This window comes from Lissotriton vulgaris, chromosome 6, assembly GCF_964263255.1.
Source record: "Lissotriton vulgaris chromosome 6, aLisVul1.2, whole genome shotgun sequence".
In the NCBI taxonomy this organism is placed as follows: Eukaryota; Metazoa; Chordata; class Amphibia; order Caudata; family Salamandridae; genus Lissotriton; species Lissotriton vulgaris.
This window is the reverse complement of record NC_141694.1, coordinates 30,638,378-30,657,110: the sequence shown is the minus strand read 5'-3', so window position 1 is coordinate 30,657,110 and position 18,733 is coordinate 30,638,378. Positions and strand designations below refer to the sequence as shown.

The window sequence follows — 18,733 nt, the reverse complement described above, 5'->3', positions numbered from 1 at the left end:
ACGAGACCCGGCTTCCCTGGCACCTCTGACCTCTACCTACATCGTCAGCTCAGCTGAGATCCGTGGGTGCGACGAGACTTCGAGGGGCCGGCCGTCTTCAGAACTGCACGACCCTTATCCAGCACGACCGCCGAGGGAACCTCGAGTGAGTGCTTTGAGGTTTGAGAAGCACTAACCCTGAGCAGCTCCAGCACCGAAGTCCAGCCCCCCAGCATCCACCAGATCTGCGTGGGGCCCTTTTGCTCTTTGCTGCTCACCGCGTTGTCCGGCTACTTGCCTGCTGGCTTGTGGCCCTCTTGACGACGCACCACGACGACAACACCGCTGGTCTGGTTGCTCCAGACTGGCCCTTGCTCCCCTCCAACAGAGGAGCACCCCGGACCCTCCTGATCCACTCCAGACGCCATTTTAAGTCCACCGCGTGGGCTTGCATTTGCCAAGACTTGTTGCCCCAATCCTGGGTCCAGCGACGTCGACAGCAGATACCTTCGTGGGACAGCTCGCACCTCCATCCTGGTCGCCGACAACGCCTCCTGGTCCGTGAGACTGCAGAGCCCAGCGTCATCCACTCACCTGGTCGAGGTGACTCCATCCGGTGCCATCCTGGTGCCCATCTAATCACTGGCTAGTGATTCAGAACTTGGTCCCCTCTGCTTACAGGTATCCTCCATCACCGATCCAGGCTTGGATCCCTCCGAATCTCTTCACTGGTCGCCTGCCAGCAACAACTTCTTTCAGGCTCCATAGACTGCAACGAGGGTTCCCGACGTCTTTTCAGACCTATGCAGCCGCAGCCCCTGGGCTAGGTAACCTCAGCATTTCGGTGCTCCAGCATAGCTTAACTATCCAAGGGTTCAGATCCTTTTTCGTTTCAGCTCTACCTAGTCGGATTCGTCCGATAACACTAACTTTACGAAATCTAGCATCCATAGACTTTGTCCCGCATCCCGCGTGAGAGTGCACACTCTGCACCCGATCTCCCTAGGCCTCCTGCTAGTAATCTGAAGGTTCAGTAGTCCAGTCCTAGCGATCCTAAAGTCTATTAGAGTAGTACTTACCTGCTAGTAATTTCGCATTCCACTTTTAGAGTATATGGTTTTTCGTGCCCCTCGGGCATTTGTGTAAATTGTGCGACTTTCAGTATTTTCATAAGAGCTTTGTATTGTGCTTAGCGCCCTGTCCTCATAAAGAGTCCAGGGCTGTTGTGTTCTTAATAAATATACTTTATTTTCATAACAACTTGTGTGGTGTCCTTTCACTTGGTGTTCAAGGGGTATATGTGATGGTATAACAGCTGGCTTAACACGCCCTCTAGAGTTTAGCCTAAAGACTGCTCTTGTCCATGCTACTAGGATAGCTGGTCTAACGGTTGACTTACAACCAATCATCAATAAGGGTCGTTTGGAATGATACACAGTGATCACTAGAATAGTGAGCACTACATATCAGGCCAACTTCTCACAGGAAGGTGAAGTGGATGCAGCGGTGGTCAGTCCAGAGGATTTCGGTGGTGTGGCTGACGGAGACGTGCGGGCTTGAGGAGAAGACGGGGTCGAGCGTGCGGCCAGCGGAGTGGCTAGGCATTGTGACAAGTTGTCTCAGTCCGAGGTTGGCGAGGTTATCGATCAGGGTTGTGGAGTTGTTGTCGTTGTTGGTCTCAAGGTGAAAGTTCAGGTCTCCGAGGAGGATGTAGTCGGTGGTGGTCAGGGCGTGCGTGCTGATGAAGTTGGCGATGGAGTCGCTGAACTGAGGGTGGGGTCCGGGGGGTCGGTAGACGTGGGTACCTCTGAGGGTGGAGTTGGGGTCTGTGTGAATCTGGAAATGCATGTGTTTGGCGGTGCTGAGCACGTTGTCGGTGCTAGTCGAGACCCTGATGATGTTCTTGTGTACGTTGGCGATTCCTCCTCCGACTCTGTTGGTGCGGTCTCTGCGGGTGATCTTATAGCCCTCTGGGATGGCTATGGCGATGTCGGGTGCGGAAGAGTTGTTCAACCAGGTCTCTGTCAGGAAGGCGACATCTGGGGAGGTTGTGTTGAGCAGGTCCCAGAGCTTGACGGCGTGTTTGCGTGCGGAGCGGGTGTTCAGTAGTATGCATCGGAGGTGGTTGAGGTCTTTCTTGGCGGGTGCTTCGTCGGCTCTGTGGCTGGTGTAGCTGCAGTTCCTGCAGGTGAAGGGACTGTGTGTGCGTTTCGGGGCAGCCTTGAAGCAGTTGTGTCTCCGTGTGGGGTTGAGAGCGTGCAGAGTGCTTGCATAGTAGTGGCGGCGGTCGTTGTGGTGGGGGCCAGGGGTTCTGGCGCTGGGCGCGGTCCAGGCACGGGCAGGCGCAGACGGGTTTGCCGCACACAAGCGGCGCGACCGCGCAGCGGCCGGCATGTGTGGGGAGGTGGGAATGAGGAGCAGCTGGGAGGCGGGGGCAGAAAATGGGCAGTCAGGTGTCCCGGGCCGCAGGTGACGCAGCGGCAAGGGGCGACGAAGGAAACAGAAGGCAAAAGGACACAATTGAGGGGGAAACAAGCGGGACAGAGGCAGAAAGGTCGCAGGAAAGGGCAGATAAGGTCACAAAAAATGTGGGGTAATGAGTGGCACAGAGGCACAAAGGTCACAAGAAAGGGCAGAAAGGTCACAAAAAAAACGGGGGAAATCAGTGGCACAGAAGGCAGAAAGGTCACAGAAATGCAAGGGCAGCTAAGCAACAGAAGGCAAAAACGGGCAGAGAGACACAGGGGCCGCGAGGGGAGCAGAAGAAAAAAACGGGCAGTGAGACACGGGGTCAGCGAGGGGAGCAGAAGGGAAACCGGGCAGTGAGACATGGGGGCAGCGAGGGAGAGAACGGGCACAGGCGGTGCTGTGCGGAGGGGGAGCGACCTACCTGGAAGGGTCAAGGGTCGCTCCCCATAGAGTAGCATGCTGGGACACTGAGCCCGTGTTAATCTGGAAGTTTTCTATAATCGTCTCCCGTACCTTGCTTTTGAACACCGTGTCGAGTAGAGCGTCTGATGGGAATCGCCATGACCTGCATTGGCATGCAATATTAGGCAAAGTTAATGTTAATGTTGCTAGCAAGTGCTCAGACAGTGTGCGGGGTAAATAGTCTGTTGCATGCACATTTATCAGGAGGTCTGGACTTAAATACCAGTGGTCTATACGGAACCATGTAGTAGAAGGAAAACCCAGTGTCAGTTGGGTGTTGGTGCCGCCAGGCATAAGCCAGCAGGTGATGCCCCAGTAAGAGTTCAATCTCCTCTGTGGAGTGCGGTTTGGTAATGCGGCCAGAGCCTGTAGTGTAAGAAAAAGGCTGTAAGATCAGGTTGAAATCACCCCCTGATATGGTAGAGACAATAGGAATGCCAGAGATGTGGGAGGATAGACTAGCAAAAAAAAAAAACAGCCGTATCTACAGTAGGGACGTATATATTGATTATGAGTATTTGCTTCGCACCCAGGCTTCCCGCCAATAGTATGTATCGTCCTTCATGGTCTGTAATTACTTTGTGGGTCGTGAATGGCAGTGTTTTGTGAACCAGAATGCATACATCTTAGGAGTAAGTGCTATAACTGACAAAATATCTGATGGTGCCCCAGTTAGCTGCAAAACGATTGTCAGAGAGCGGTGCATAGTGAGTTTCCTGCAATAGAGCTATATGTGTTTTGTGCAGAGTAAGATAGGCCAAGACTTGTCTTCCCTTCCGAGGATTCGATAGACCTCTCCCATTCCTTTTTATGCACCGCAGTTCCACCGCCCGTCCCTCCATTTGACCCTGTTACAGGTGTTGTATTATCAAACCCATGAAAGTGTCTATGTATACTGTACTAGGTAGCCAGCCAGCGTGTTGTGTGACATTCTGCATATTCCAATCAAACTTTTAAACACAGAAAAAAATCCCCCCTCCCCACCCTCCTACCACATAGGATAACCACCCAACCTGTATCTGGTGAATCCCCAAATCCCACAATCAACAAAGTAGAAGACCTCCTAGGGGGAGGCAAAGTCTGGAGCAGGCCACTTCGAGTAACGCAAACATTGCACAGATTATACGTAACTGCAATTGAGAAAAGTAGAAAACAAAGTTACATTGGTAAAGGATATTCCATCCCATCCATTTGTCATGGTATCGAGGAGTGCAGACATAATTGGGACTCTAATATCAGTGTGCAGTTCACTGGTCCGTCACATACACATTAATCAGAAGCGGGGAAAAAAAAGATTTCCAGGGGGAGGTGGGGCACATTTGTGTTAGATTTGTGCTGCCTCCAAAAGTCAGTGGCATCCATTAGGGTTTCGAAAATATAGATTTTACCACTGACTTCAACACAAAGACACACCGGATACAGCATGGCATAGTGAATATTAGCTCCTTTCAGAACACGTTTAATGTCTTGAAATTTGCGCTGAGCTTCCTGCATCATTGGTATAAAGTTGGGATAGAGTAACAGTGACATCCCTTGATAATGTAAATCCTCAATATCCCTGGCCTTGCGGAGCGCCACCTCCTGGTCATGATAATTAAGAAGTCACACTATTATCAAATGTGGGGGAGCTCCAGGGGGGAGGGGCTGGCAATCGATGTGCCCTCTCGACCGCATATGTCCCAGAGAAGTTATCTCTTCAAAGAGGTCCGCAAGCCGACGCTCCACGTACGCCTGTGTTGGTGGATTCGACCACCCCGGCTATTCGCAGGTTATTGCGGCCTGATCTTTCCTCAAGGTCTTCTGCTTTGGATGTCGCAGTTTTGAGGAGATGTTCAACGCGATCTAGGGGCTTAGCCGCAGCTGATTGCACATCCTCCGTGTCTGAAATTCGTTTTCGGCAGATTCAAAGCGGGCCTAATTTTCTAGGCGGCCATACATGGTGTCAAGGTGTACCGCCAGGTTGTCAAAACGTGCATTGATGGCCATGAGACCAGCGCCTAGCTCCGCCATCATAGCTACCACTCCCTCTATGGGGGGCTGTTCAGCATCTGGTGGGTCAGTGAGACCTGGTGGATCGCCATGTGCTGCAGCGTTGCTGTCTTTCCGCCTAGGAATTTCATCCATTTGAGTGGTAGCTGCCGCTGCTTGGGGTCCCCCCCAACTCATAAGTTAAAAGGAGAGGTTTGGTAATGGCAGCCCAATATGTGGATCGTAGGCACCTAATAAAAATTCAGAGGTTGATGAGTGGGATCGTCACAAGTGGAAGGACTATGATTCAAGCCTCTGGGGGTATCGAGTGGATATTGCCCCTCTGTTTCTGTACCAAGAGGCGGAATTGTTGTGGCTGGGGCGTGCTGTTTATAGGCCAGGTCGATGTTGAAAGCTATCCAGGAGTGCTACTTGCGAGACCTCAGTCGCTCCCCCCTATGAAAGTGATAAGAAAGGTGCTCAGGCCAGTATATCAATGGGATGGATTAGCGTAATGCAGTCCCATGTCGTTATGAGCCCTTCGGATGGGCCGCAATGAAGTTGTGCTTGCCGGAGGTGCACGTCGGAGGGTGACTGTGGGTGATGTGTTGCGGTCACTGAAGGGCCGAGCGAGCAACTCACCACAGTGCTGCTAAGCAGGGGGCCGAGATGGAGTCCCCCTTCTAAATTTATGGGGAAGCCGCGCGGCCGCAGTTGCTCCCCCAGGCTCCATTCTTTAGAGGTAGAGTTGAGTGGGCATAGGTCATAGTATGGTCTACCTCTCTCATGTCTTACCTCCTTCCTTGCCCACTTGGTAACAATAGGGGTTGCCCAATCGTTCACAGGACTGTTATCTGCCGTACTCAGAAAGCTTAACCACAAACTGTTGTTTCACCATTTCCTTTCTCTGTACCACTAGTTCTATTTCAGACCGCTATTTTCACATTATTTTTAAATTTCAACCACCTTGAAGAAAGTCTTTAGTTGAGCACAAATCAGAAATGTGATTACGTACACCACCTGAAATTAAAGTTCCATCCGCGTGGAAAACTCTTTCCGCTGTTCTTAGTCCTTCGTAGTCTCCTTGGAAGCTCTATATGAACAACAGATCTGAAACTACCATCCAATAGGAGTTCGGGAAGAAACAAAGAATCTACTCTCCATCCATGTAAAACATCTGGAAGAGGTGGTCTTTTCTGAAAAATGTCTAGGAACCAAACAAACAAAAGACGAACTGGAGACATGGGATAACATCCCCAAACTTTTAAATTAAGAAATGGTTTTCCTTCACCAGTGAGGAGCTGGCAAACACTGGGTCTAAAATAAATAAGAGGCCTGGATTTATTTCCCAGAGTTCGGTCTTGCAGGTTCTGATTGAAAACGTTCTCTGGACAGCTTCTTAGAAAAGGCTCGAATGGTCAGTACCAGTGTGGACAATGAAATGAATATTTGCTGAAATGTGATAGGGTTAGAACATGGTAAATCTAGCTATTGTGATAGCTGGAAACTATGTATTATATTTAGATGACTTTCTTTGTTTTAGGGATTTTTTTAGGGAAAATAATTTGATATAAAGCACTTTCCATATATATGCCATATACACTTCAAAATGCACAGGAGAATCTATGAGCCCTAAAGGAAGGCGATTCTTGGAAATGATGTGCTCGAATATTGAAAAACAATAAAAAAATACAAATAACGTAGTTTGAAGTAAGCAATGAAGCTGAGATGAACTATTTGTACAAAGTGATTTGTGTGAAGTACTTGTGAATCAGTGGCGAACGGACCACTTTAGAAGGATCTAGTTAGAATTTTCTTTGTTGCCTCATATGCCATCACTGTTGACACATCTAAAGCCCAGGCTCAGACATGTATGCATAGAGGGTGTGTCTAGCATGTCCGTCCATGTGTGCTCGTCTTCCACGGACTGCATGAAGTAATCAGTCATGCTGTTCACAAAAGGTTGCATGCATGAGGCACAGCGAAGCTGCACTCGTGACGAGCAGAGCTCGTCACAACCACACCCGTTTTAGAACGTTCAGCACAGAGGGATAATTATCCCCGCGTGCCCAACATTCCAACGGCTGTGATGAGCTCAGCTCGTCATGAGTGCAGCTCAACCGTGCCTCATAACGAGCTGAGCTCGTCATGAGCATGCAACAGGTTAAAATCACTCTCACTCACCCTTGACCCTTTTCACTCACAACAGATACACCTCACATAGCACTTTCAAATTACTAGTGCTCCAGCGTAGTCGCCAGTCGCAGCACGCCCCGTCCCGCAGCAGGGCGGGAAGACCCCGATGATGAAGCATGACACCAAGGGCCCTTTTGGTGTGTGAGGGGTATTTTAACAAACATTGTGTATGTCTGACATCTCTTGACATATGACAATCCTCTTAGAGGTGGTTGGTTTTGTTTCATTAAACTTTGTTTGTTGGATGCATCCACCACAGTACTCTTTGGAGCACTACCTCTTTACTCCCTAATACCTTGATTTTGATTCTAAGTTTTATCAAATTGTGCATAGTGGGGACTTTGGTGGGAGGAGCAATGAGGAGGAATTCAGTTTTTAAGGCATTCAGTTTGAGGTGATTCCCTGCCAGCCAGGTTTGGGTGGTCTTAAGAGTATTGTTGAGCAGAGTGATGTCGTCCAAGGTGTTGATCTTGAGGTAGAGTTGGGTATCGTCTGCATACATGTGGAATTGCACGTTGGATGTTTGTAACAGATCGGTGAGTGGTTCCATGAAGAGGATGAAGAGTGTAGGGGATACTGAGGAACCTTGTGGGACTCCTAGCGTAACAGGAACTGGTTTGGACAGTGTGTTGATCTTGAATTTTTGAGTCCGGTTTTGCAGAAAGGAGGTAAACCATTGAGCACTGATCCTGGAAGACCCATTCTGTGTTTCAACAGATCTATCAAGTGTTCGTGTTTTACCGTGCCGAATGCTTAGGAGAGGTCTAATAGGATGAGGAGACAAGCTTCATTACGATCAAGAAGTTGAAGTGCATCATCAGTGATGTGTGTCATGGCTGATTCCGTGCTGTGATTTGCACAGAAGCCAGATTGGTGTTTATTTAGGAGGTTGAAGTGGTCGATATGTTTTGTCAGTTGGTGATGAACACATTTTTCCAGAAGTTTGGCCAGGGTGGGAATATTGGATATAGGGCGGTAGTTGTTGAGGTCCATGGGATCAGCTGTGGGTTTCTTACGGATGGGAGACACTTGCCCTATCTTTAGGGAATCTGGGATGCAGCCTTGTTGAAGAGAGCTGTTGATGATCTTGGTCCATATAGGTACTAGCATCGGAGTAAGATCTTTCACCGCATTTGCGGGGAGAGGGTCCATAAGGTGATTGGAAGGTTTCAGGGCATTGAGAAATTTGCCTATAGCTTCTTCAGAATAGGAGTAAAAGTATGACCATCTGCCTCATTTTTCACGGTAAACTTGGATGGGATTTGTTGAGAGGCGTTTGGGGGTGGGGGGGGTTTGGTGGGGGGGCCAGATTGACATTAGGTCCTTGAGGAGATCTTTCTTGATGTTCTCCGTCTTTAGATTAAAGTGGTTAGAAAAGTCATCACAAGATGGTTGTGGGTGAGTTAGATCAAGAGGCCGTTGAGGTTGGTCCTTAGATTGTGTTTGATTAATTCAAAACGTTTTTTAGTCGATTTCTAGCCTGGTCAAGTTGTTGGCTAAAGAAGTCTGCTTTAGTGCGTTTGACCTTACAAAAATAAGCGTTTCTCTTTATTTTTAGAGTCAGGGGGTGCTTACAGGCATTATGTTCTCTAGTACAGGCCGAGGGGCCCTGTCCTACTCTAGCCTTAGATAGCTCAGCCCACACACCTCAATGAATAGGCTTAAATCAGAGCAAATGCAACCATTTTTCCTCTGGTGTTGCTGATTATTGTTAGTTCTAGCCCAAACCAGAATATTACTGCGTCTGAAGAGCCAGGAATCCTGCACTGGCAACATTCATGGAAGTATCTTTATTGGTATAGCCAACTCGGCTCGGGCACACACTCTCGTGAATAAGCACAGCCCTCGTTCTCACAGCGATACTGTCACAGTAGTGTTACACTTTAATAGATGGTACTGTGGCACATGCAGGGGGCCTGTAATCACTTCTCCCACACAGAGGGATTACACATACAGCATACTCCAGTAATCACTGCACCACGGAGTAGGATTGTGATCACAGCATTCTACCACTGCCCAACATCCATGTTCTACAACACAGGAAAGGGGACTCCCATCCCTTCTCCACAAATGAAGGCATTCACGTAATCAGGATCTGTCAACAGAGTAAATAAGGCTATACTAAATGCCACCCCACTTTGGCTATAACGGACACACCCAGAATACACCAACAAGACTTACCACGCATCAGGCGTGTACCCTTGCACTTATATCTGCGATTCACTGCCGATATCAGAGGCAGCATCCTTCAGGATGGCAGCATCTTTCAGGGGGGATGTGGGGAGGAATGTACAAGGAAGCTCCATCCAAGCCACACAGGTCAGTCTCATTTGCTTTGAAATACCAGAAGGGGTCAATACATAACAATCAGTATTACGGCCTCTTGTGAGACTTCACCTGGATTCCCCACACAGCATGGGTTTTAGATTCTTGTGAGCACCCACTGAACCCAGATGAGTATCGTGAAAGCCTCCCAAGAGGTCTACCTGGACTAGCCTGCAAATATCACATTAGGTGACGAGATTTTCTTCACTTGTGGAACCATTTACTACTGCAAACCATGAACTCATCACTCCGTCAGGAGCACCCATTACCTGATGACAAACCATGTATTGTTAGGTGGTTACAAAGGCCGCGGGTGAGGGACAATACTATTTTACATGTTCACGGTTTAAGTTGACATCTTTCTTAAACAATGACTCTTAAAACACATATGCTTGGATGCCCAATAATATTCTCTGAAATGGATTTGCTAACATTTACACTTCTTCGTAGGCATATTATCAGAGCCATAATAATTCTGTACCAAGCTTAAGCTAACTGTGCAAAATATTGATGTTTGTTGTTGACTGCTCAGCTAAAGCCCTTTAAAGGTAGAATTAATAATGACGGCCTGACTAGAGCTCAGGCATGGTAACATGGGTGAAGTATATTATACAACGGACACCAATCCTTTGTTTAGACAGAGGAGCGTTTTGCTCTCACTGATGAGATCGGCCCATGCCAGAATTCCAGCCCAGCTGAATCCTGCTTACCTTCCTGAGAAAGATGATGGCCTGCTCTGCACAAGAATGCCCTCCTAAATTAAACATACCACAGGTAAATGGAGAGTTAGATCACCTTAAGATATTCTGGCAAGTTCGCACCCCCTAAGCCCACTTGGTTAGGAAGCGCTACGTAGAAATATAGACATGAATATGTATGTATGTGTATAATCAGTGTAACAGCAGAATGATTGAACTGTCCATCTTCTTTACCATTCCCATAATGCTGATTACTGTATTTTGTTTCATTCTATTAATCTTTGCAGTGCACATATTTTACAAAAGAATCATATTGCTTCAATAAATAATTGAACTGCCAATTTGAGTATTCCTTTCATCTCCCTTTGGGCATTGCTGAGTTACTAACAAAAGAGACTGATTTGTTTCCACGATTTCCTTAGGGAGTCAGAGTTGACATGTTCTGAGGCTGCACATGCCCTCTGGTATCTGGTCAGGTTAGAGGTTGGGATGGTGCACCGTGAGCTAGTAAGGAGTAAGGCCACCATATCCTGATAGTGTGCATGGAGTCATTCTTGCACAGTTTTGACGTTTATGTTGTCCAAACACACAGTCTTACTGATATAATATGAACCGTGTGTCTGTCTCTGTTAGTCTGTTCAGTCCAGTGGGCTTTGAACTGAGATGCAACGCTGAGGCATTGGTTTATTTAGCGGTCCCCGTTTACATTCATTCAAACATGTATTCTAATAGAATATAAAGACTACAGCAGCAGCGGTGACATTGGCACCAGCTGGTGGTATGGGCTCTGCCTTCACAATCAAAGTGTAAAGTCACTGAAACAGGATCCAAGCAGGTGAAAAAATCATTTTAATGTCATTCTGTTTAATGGGCCTTGACGCAACCCCAGGAGTCACTGACCTCGGGGATGTAGTGCCTTGGACTCATGCTCTAGGCCACATCAAGCCCCAGTTCATCTCCTGTCGATGTGGGGGAGGTAGCAACATTCCTTTTAAAAGTAAAAAAAGACTCTACATCTCTCAACTGTACAGATGACAAATAATATAGTTACGGTATGTGTATATGTTGGCTTCAGCTGCACGTACCTATCCAGGCACTGGCAGAGCAGGTACAATATATGTGACACTGAATGTAGTGCTTTATGCCACTGCAGATCACTCCAAAGCACTCAAGAGGGAAGGGAGGATTAGAAAAAGCAATTATGAGTGAAGCAAGGAGGGGATACGATAAGGGAAAGACAAAGGAGTCTTGTAAAACCAGTGGCCATTAGTCCTTAAACCAAGGAAACAAACAGATGACCCCCTATGTCAACCAACTCCCACTGGCCCCCAAAAAACTGTTGTCATGCAGCTGAGTTTTAGGAAGAGGTTCATGCTGAGAGAATTAGGATGCTCATGTACAGAAGATCATTATTAAGATCGCACATCAACATATTTCAAAGAGTCTGCTGGCACAACCTACATCTGTACTTATACAAATCAATCTTCATAGGACATAACAGAGCATTAACATGTTACAACAAAAGAGAAGAAATTGTCAACCAAAGGAGCTTCCTCTACTTACTGATCTTATTCCGTGCCTCGTTCACTTTCTCTCCAAGGGCCTTGGCTTCAGCAAACCTAGAGAAAGGAGTAAGTTCAGAGTTCTGCGTGATTTCAATTTGTTGTACAAATACATCCAAGCACAGTCCTTAAGCCGCAAGAATACTAAATATTGCCTTCCAGAAACATGCACTCTGTATTCAGTAGGTAGTCATATACTCATTTGCCAACGCGTTTCCATTCTGCTACTTGTCACAATGAAGGTCTCTACCTGTATACCATGGGCACTGAATACTCACTTCTCCATCATGGCCGCCCTGCTTCCAAACAAAGGAATCACTGCCATGGAATAGCCTTCAACAAACACTGTTTCTAGTAACTCAAACTATTTCATAATTTGCTGTTGCTTGTTTTACAAATCAAGCTTTTTCATAAGAAACCCTTTCATAAGAAGCCAGAAACCAAAGAGATGCTTGCATGCATTTAACCAACCTCAGTTTTATATTTAATTCAAATGTCGGAATATGTGTGTTGCTCCTTGCATGCAGAACTTCCTTGATGTATCCTCCAATTCAGATTTAGATTGGAAAGAACAAAGTGAAAACCTTCATGTACCCTGCTCTGATTTAGATAATGCCTGCAGGCTTCCAAAGAAACTAGCTGTTATAAAAGAAAGAAAAATGTGAGACGGCGAAAGGCTGGGCCTAGAAACTCGCGGAGTCTTTGGGTAACATCTCAGAAACACTATAATGATCCTACAGCTGTGTTATTAGCGCAACCTCAAGCAAAAACAAAACTTGGGGAGAAATAAGCTAGAGGCAACTGATCAAAAGTTGGATGGGTTTTCAAAAGAGTTGTTCAGGTTAAAAACAAAATTGAAACACTAGAATAAGGCGGTCAAACTAGGAAAACTGAACAAGACATCATCCTTAAACTGTAACGGAAGAGTGAAGATTTAGAGAATAGTTATGAATGGTCAAACTTTTGCTTTATTGGGGTCTTAAAAGGCACTGAAAGAGATGAATCAGATGAAAAATGCTGAAGAGGTTCATTAAAGAAACTATACTTCCAAATACACTTGGACGTATAAGGAACCTAACTATTGCTAGAGCCTACTGAGTCGCTTTTTAGAAGCCAAAGAGTGGTACACCCATCCCTAACAAATTAGCTTACCTGCAACTTGCAAGACTATAGTATTAAAGTACCGATTCTAGAAAACACTGGTCTACTAGTACTTATGATTCTTCAACAGGTTACTCCTTTTATCTAATTACCGACCTCGCATATAAAACTTCTTCGAGAGTAAACACATTTCCATATTTTAAAGCAGCAGCTGCACAAGCTCAGATACAAGAATTTTATAATCTGAGGAATCTTTAGTAGAAAAAACTTACAATTTATGACAAAGTCAATCAAATAGAGGCTATCATCAAAAATCCAGGGTTCTAAAGGGAATTGACACAGCTGCATTAGTACTTATTAATTATTATTGTTTATTCTTGTGACCACTGATTATTGAATTTTGAAATTGAAAGTTGCTAGGATGTCATAAGTTGAGCTTATCTTCAAAGAAAAGAGGCATGAATAAACCAGAATAACCGTATTGCAGAGCTTTTTCCCTTTCAATATATTGGGAAGTTTATCTATAGGGACTGGTGGGACGGTTCTATAGCCCATCTTTCTATCTGGTGGACACCTCATAAGGGCTGTAAGGCTACCAGGATCAGTGGATGAAGAAGAAAAAACAAAATGCAGTAAAAGTTATGGATTTGGTAAATGTGATCCGGTCTAGGAAAGCTATTAAAAGGGAATTGTTAAAAGTTGTGTAGATGTCAATGACTTATTGAACAAATGGAAAAGTTCAGCTTTCATGAAATTGTTTCAAGAATCCAATGCAGATGTAGTTACGATGCAGGAAGCTCATTTGGTGGGGTCGGGAGGTATACTGTTTGAACAGACTGGCAGAGGAAGGCACTCCATTATTTAAAACTATCCGCACCGGTGAGAGGGGATTGCCCGAGCTGTTAGGAATGGATGTGGCATCACAACACCGATCACTGCAGACGGGCATTCATTTTACCTTTTAATTGAAGGTCAGGATAGTTCATAAATGATGCACAGTCTCTTCTACAAAAAGTACTTATGTAATTACCGAATTTCCCTTGCTAAATAATTATGAAAGAATATTATAATACAGCATTACTTGTAGGAGACAATTACTCTAAAACATCCTGTGGCATTTTTTTTGCTAAAAGAGAATCAAAAATAAGGCTGAAAATCGAGTTACTCCAACAGAGTTAGGGCCTTATCTGACAACAGCATCCAAAAGTATCTGGGTACTCCCACCTTCGCAAGAAGTATACCGCCAAGCCAGAATATACTATTTTCTGATTTGTAAACATTTTTAAATTGGGATTCTGGTTTTATGTCCATTATTTTTGATCATTCCCCTATTTATTTGACGTGCCAGAGGTAGCAAGATGTACATAAAAGGAGACATCCTCTCTCTGGTGGTCAATCCTGCATATTTTGAGTCTGACTCTTTGTTAAAGGGGTTTCTTAAATCAATTACTGTTCTCCCAATCAGTGTGTGGCGGTTTAAAGTTGTTATAAGGGGAATGTTTTCTCCCTCAAGCAGCACGGAACACCACATTAGAATTAGGAGCTTCTTAAAAAGGAAATCATGTAACAAGAGTTCATTGAAAACCTCTAAACAGAAAAAAGAATGAATAACACTTCCTAATTAATCTAATCTAGATTGATGTGACTAGATAAAGAATTGGTTAGTTGAAGTACTGTATATCAGTGTGTGTTTGGGGAACATAATAACGTAGAACGCTTGTTAGCAAGGAAAACCACAGTATGCAAACCACATAATTAACAAATTAAATAGCAAAAATATTTGGTAACCGCAAAGGCATTATTGTACAAGAACCTCAAACCATTGGAATGGCATTTTTCAAATTTCTTTCAGGAATTGTATAATGAAAATCTCCTTCACAAAAAATATTTTATGGTATCTGACAGTCTTAAGAAACTTAATATTAAAAATCAGAAATAAATAAATATTAATTAAGAACATATTGAAACAGGAGGCGAGTCAAGCTGTAATGTCTTCACCCAGTGCCTTAATGTGATGTTCAGGTTTGGGCCACAATGGTGGATCAATGTCAGATTTTCAGGGCAACCAACGAATCTCATGTAGATTCACTTTATGTACATTTATCCCAGTTGGATATACTGAAATTCTGGTATGGATCTAGCCTTGACTGCACAGAGGATATGGCCTGGAGTTTTCACTTTACGGAAGGTGGATGGGATCTGTATAGAGATGGTTCTATAAGGGCAGAACCCAGCTAAACACACGGGCCCTCATTACAAGACAGGGGAGCGGAACTCCCATCCGGAGTGTTAACACCAGGTTTTCTCAGGTGTGGGAACACTGACCCTATCTTACCGGACGATATAAGCAATGCCATCCTTCCCAATGCCTCTTCCTTCACCTCAGTCCCTCACAGAAGCCTGTGTTCCCAAATGGAAGTGTCAAACCCCACGAAATTGGAAATCCCGCGATTTTGCGATTTTACACCTGGTAAAACTGGCTCTGCACAGCTATTCACCATTCCACAGTACTGGCTGGGTGTTACTGTTCTGGGAATTACGGGGGCAGGTTTGCACCACACCAGTCCATGCAACCTGCAATATGGGTCATGGGGTGCTTGTTTCTGTTCATTAGAAGCTACGTCACACCTCCCAGGTTTTAATGACTTCGCAAATCGATATTCTTCTGCAAAGTAAGTAGGCCTGAGCGGTAAACTTCGCTTCATTCGCGGAGTTTGTGGCGCTTGTGGAGTTTTCTGCACTCCACAGAATGGAATGGAATGGAAAGGTATTTGTAAAGCGCATGGCTACCATGAGGCCTCCCAGCGCTAAAGAACTGATCTGTAAATGCATACTTTAACTGGATGGAAATAACAGTGTTTTCAGCCGCTTACGGAAGGCCAGATGGTTTTCTTCCAGGCGAATCTGATCTGGGAGGGTGTTTCATCTTTTGGAGGCAACATATGAGAATCGCTGTCCTCCACTTCTGGTTTTGCGAATTCTCTGAATGGTTGCCAGGCGTTTATTTCCAGATCGAAGTGCTCTGTTGGGGTGATACGGGACAATGATTGACTGAAGTATTTGCGAGGAATTTGAGGTCATGATCTTGTGGGTGACACAGAGGGCCTTGAATTGTATCCTCTCTGCAATGGGCAGCCAGTGGAGTGAGGCTATAGGTCCTCGGGCAGATTCTCTGCGGGGAATGCCTAGGAGCAGTCTAGCTGCACAGTTCTGCACTGCTTGAAGTCTCCTTATAGTGGATTTTGGAGATCCAATATAGAGACCATTAGCGTAGTCCAAGCGGGAGAGAATCAGCGCTTGGACCACTAGTTTTTTTGTCTCCCTAGATAAAATTTGAAAAACTTTCCTCATCATTTTTAGAAGTCCAAAGCAGCAGCTTGCCACTTTCTGTGCGTGGGCTTTCATATTTATTTATTATCCAGCCAGACTCCCAGACTTTTTATTGTCTCTTTGGGGAGAGGAGCATTTCCTAAACAATTAGCCCACAACGCAGTGGATCCCTCTGGGAGTAGTTTACCCAAAAGCATTAGTTCAGTTTTTGCTCCATTCAGTTGGAGGAAGGAACCTTCCATCCAGGCTGATACTGTTTTAAGACAATTGGGTAGATTGTTGGAGTTTTGTCCTGGTTGGCTGAGGGATGCTATCAATTGGGTATCGTCAGCATAAGTGACGATTTGGATTCCAAATGGTTCAACTATTTTTGCCAAAGGGCTCATATAAATATTAAAAAGGGTGGGACTCAAGGATGAGCCCTGTGGCACCCCACAACCCAGAGGCATGCTCTTGGAGGTACAATTCTCCACAAATACTTGAAATGACTGCCCTTCTAGAAAGGATTGTAGACATCTCAGTGCCACCCCCAATTCTCCTGCCTCTCTGATCCTAGAGATAAGCAGATGATGGTTCACGGTATCGAAGGCTGTACTCAGATCTAGGAGGAGAATGGCGGCAGATCCTCCGGAGTCCATAATTTTTCTGGCTTCCTCAGTGACAGCGATCAAGGCTGTCTCTGTGCCCTGCTGGGGTCCAAAGCCTGTTTGTGTAGGGTGCAGGCAGTCATTGTCTTCAAGATATGTAGAGAGTATAGCATTCACATGTTTCTCTGTGATTTTGGCAATTACAGGCAGCAAAGAGATGGGGGGGATAGTTAGAAAAGACCTCTGGGTCGGCTTCTGCTTTTTTGAGTAGTGCTCTAACCATTGCTTGCTTCCAAGCAGACGGAACCACGCTGGTGCTTAAGGATGAGTTTATAAGATCTAGTATGGTAGGGGTGACAATATGTGCAACTTGATTGAGGACAGTGGGAGGAGCCATGTCTCCTGGGGAGCCTGATTTTAATTTCTTTAAATGGGATTTTAAAGATTCCAGGTTCATTAGGGGAAACATCTCTAGAGCTGTTCCTGACTGGCTCTTCTCAGTGTCTATAAGAAGGGGGTTTTGTGGGAGAATGGATGGAGAACTTTGATAGATAGTCTGAATTTTAGTGTGGAAGTATTCCGCGATGTCATTACAGCGTTTAAGTGTGTTATCTGTAGTAGGCAATGGTGGTGTCAAGGTTAAAATGCTTGCGGAGTGCAGAAAACTCCGTTTCGTGATGCGCGACGGAGTTTTTTTCCCGCTCATGATCGCGAACAGTAAGTTCGCGCGCATGAGCTGCCGCTCGGGTAGAATTTCTACCCAAACGGCAGGAATACCAGCACAAACTGCACTTCGCACTGCACTCGCGGAACTTCGCAGAAGTTTTTTTAACTTCGTGGAGTTCCGCGTAGCAATACTACGCGAACTACGCCCAGGCTTAAAAGTAAGTCGAAGTGCGCAATGCTGCACTTTTCAATGACAGCACCGCGGAAACAGAATGGGTCCTGCGTAGGTGTGAAATGTTTCCTTTTGGTTAATTTTTTTATGTTCGCCTGGCTATTGGATTTTCACACAAACGGCATAATGTGCGGTCATAGTCGGCCTCGCTCTTGGGTAACAGCTGGCTACAGCTGGTGAATAAGATAATTCACAGGACAGCCACACATCAAAGCACTGACTGACTTCTGAGCACAAACTTCTCGGCACTTCCCCAAAATATCCCCCAGTGCCTTGAGACCCTCACAGGTGAGTAGCTGTGCTTTACAAGCCGTTGATTGATTGAGTCACTCACAGGAGTAGCTTGATCACGCTAGTGCAGAGTTGTTGGTGGTGCGAATGGCGGTGTTGATGTGTAAGGGCGGGGTGAGGGAGAAGGAGGGGTGGGAAGGGGGCTGGTGGGGTGTAGAACGGCACCTGAGGCAAGTAAATGGGGTCTAGTCTGCATCATTGGTGCCAAAAGGGACGCTGCTGTTAATACAGGCAGCTCTGTGCGCCCCGCTGAAGACTCATGCCACAAAGCAGCCCTGTGTGCTGCGCACGATGCAATATAACCATGTGGTTGTAAGAGAGCAGTCTGTGTGTGCTCCCCTCCGCGGGCTCTTCTTCAACATGCTTTGCTGCTGGTTTTCCCAAGGAGGGTTCGGTTTGCCCTGCTGCTTGTTTGGTGCGGTTGGTCGGGCGGACATACCTGCCCCCCCGCCTCGAAGTATAGGTGAAGTGGGAACTAAAAGAGCAAGGGTGCCAGCCTGGCTCGTTCCACAAACCTACACAGCAGATCTCGGGGGGTGCCCGACGTGCTGTGCAGACAAAATTCAAAGAACTCCTGGGATGTTTCTGGTCATGTTTATTTTTAAAATGCTTTGTAAGTTTGGATTGGACTTTGTCTATGAACTGTTCTACAGATTTAACAAGCAAAGGCACACGTCTCACTTTTTCTAAAATAACAGACACACTGTCAGGGCACAAGGCCTAAAAAAAGAAGTGGGGGGACTAACCTAGTTAGACAGCATGCAAGTGACATCATGACGCGTGACATCACGGCACATTACATCACAGCGCGTGACATTACATGTGGCATCACAGGAATTTACATCATAGGAAGTGGCATCACAAGCC

The 18,733-nt window shown here is 45.8% G+C and overlaps 1 protein-coding gene across 1 annotated transcript in view; it reads right to left on the bottom strand.

Annotated features, from left to right (window-relative positions):
* Positions 1-18,733, bottom strand: part of KIF6 (kinesin family member 6) — a 1,537,786-nt gene that overhangs the window by 576,696 nt on the left and 942,357 nt on the right. Inside the window, exon 15 of the mRNA XM_086925888.1 lies at positions 11,661-11,716. Within this exon, the coding sequence (XP_086782014.1) occupies positions 11,661-11,716 (56 nt within the window). The remainder of the gene's footprint in view (positions 1-11,660; positions 11,717-18,733) is intronic.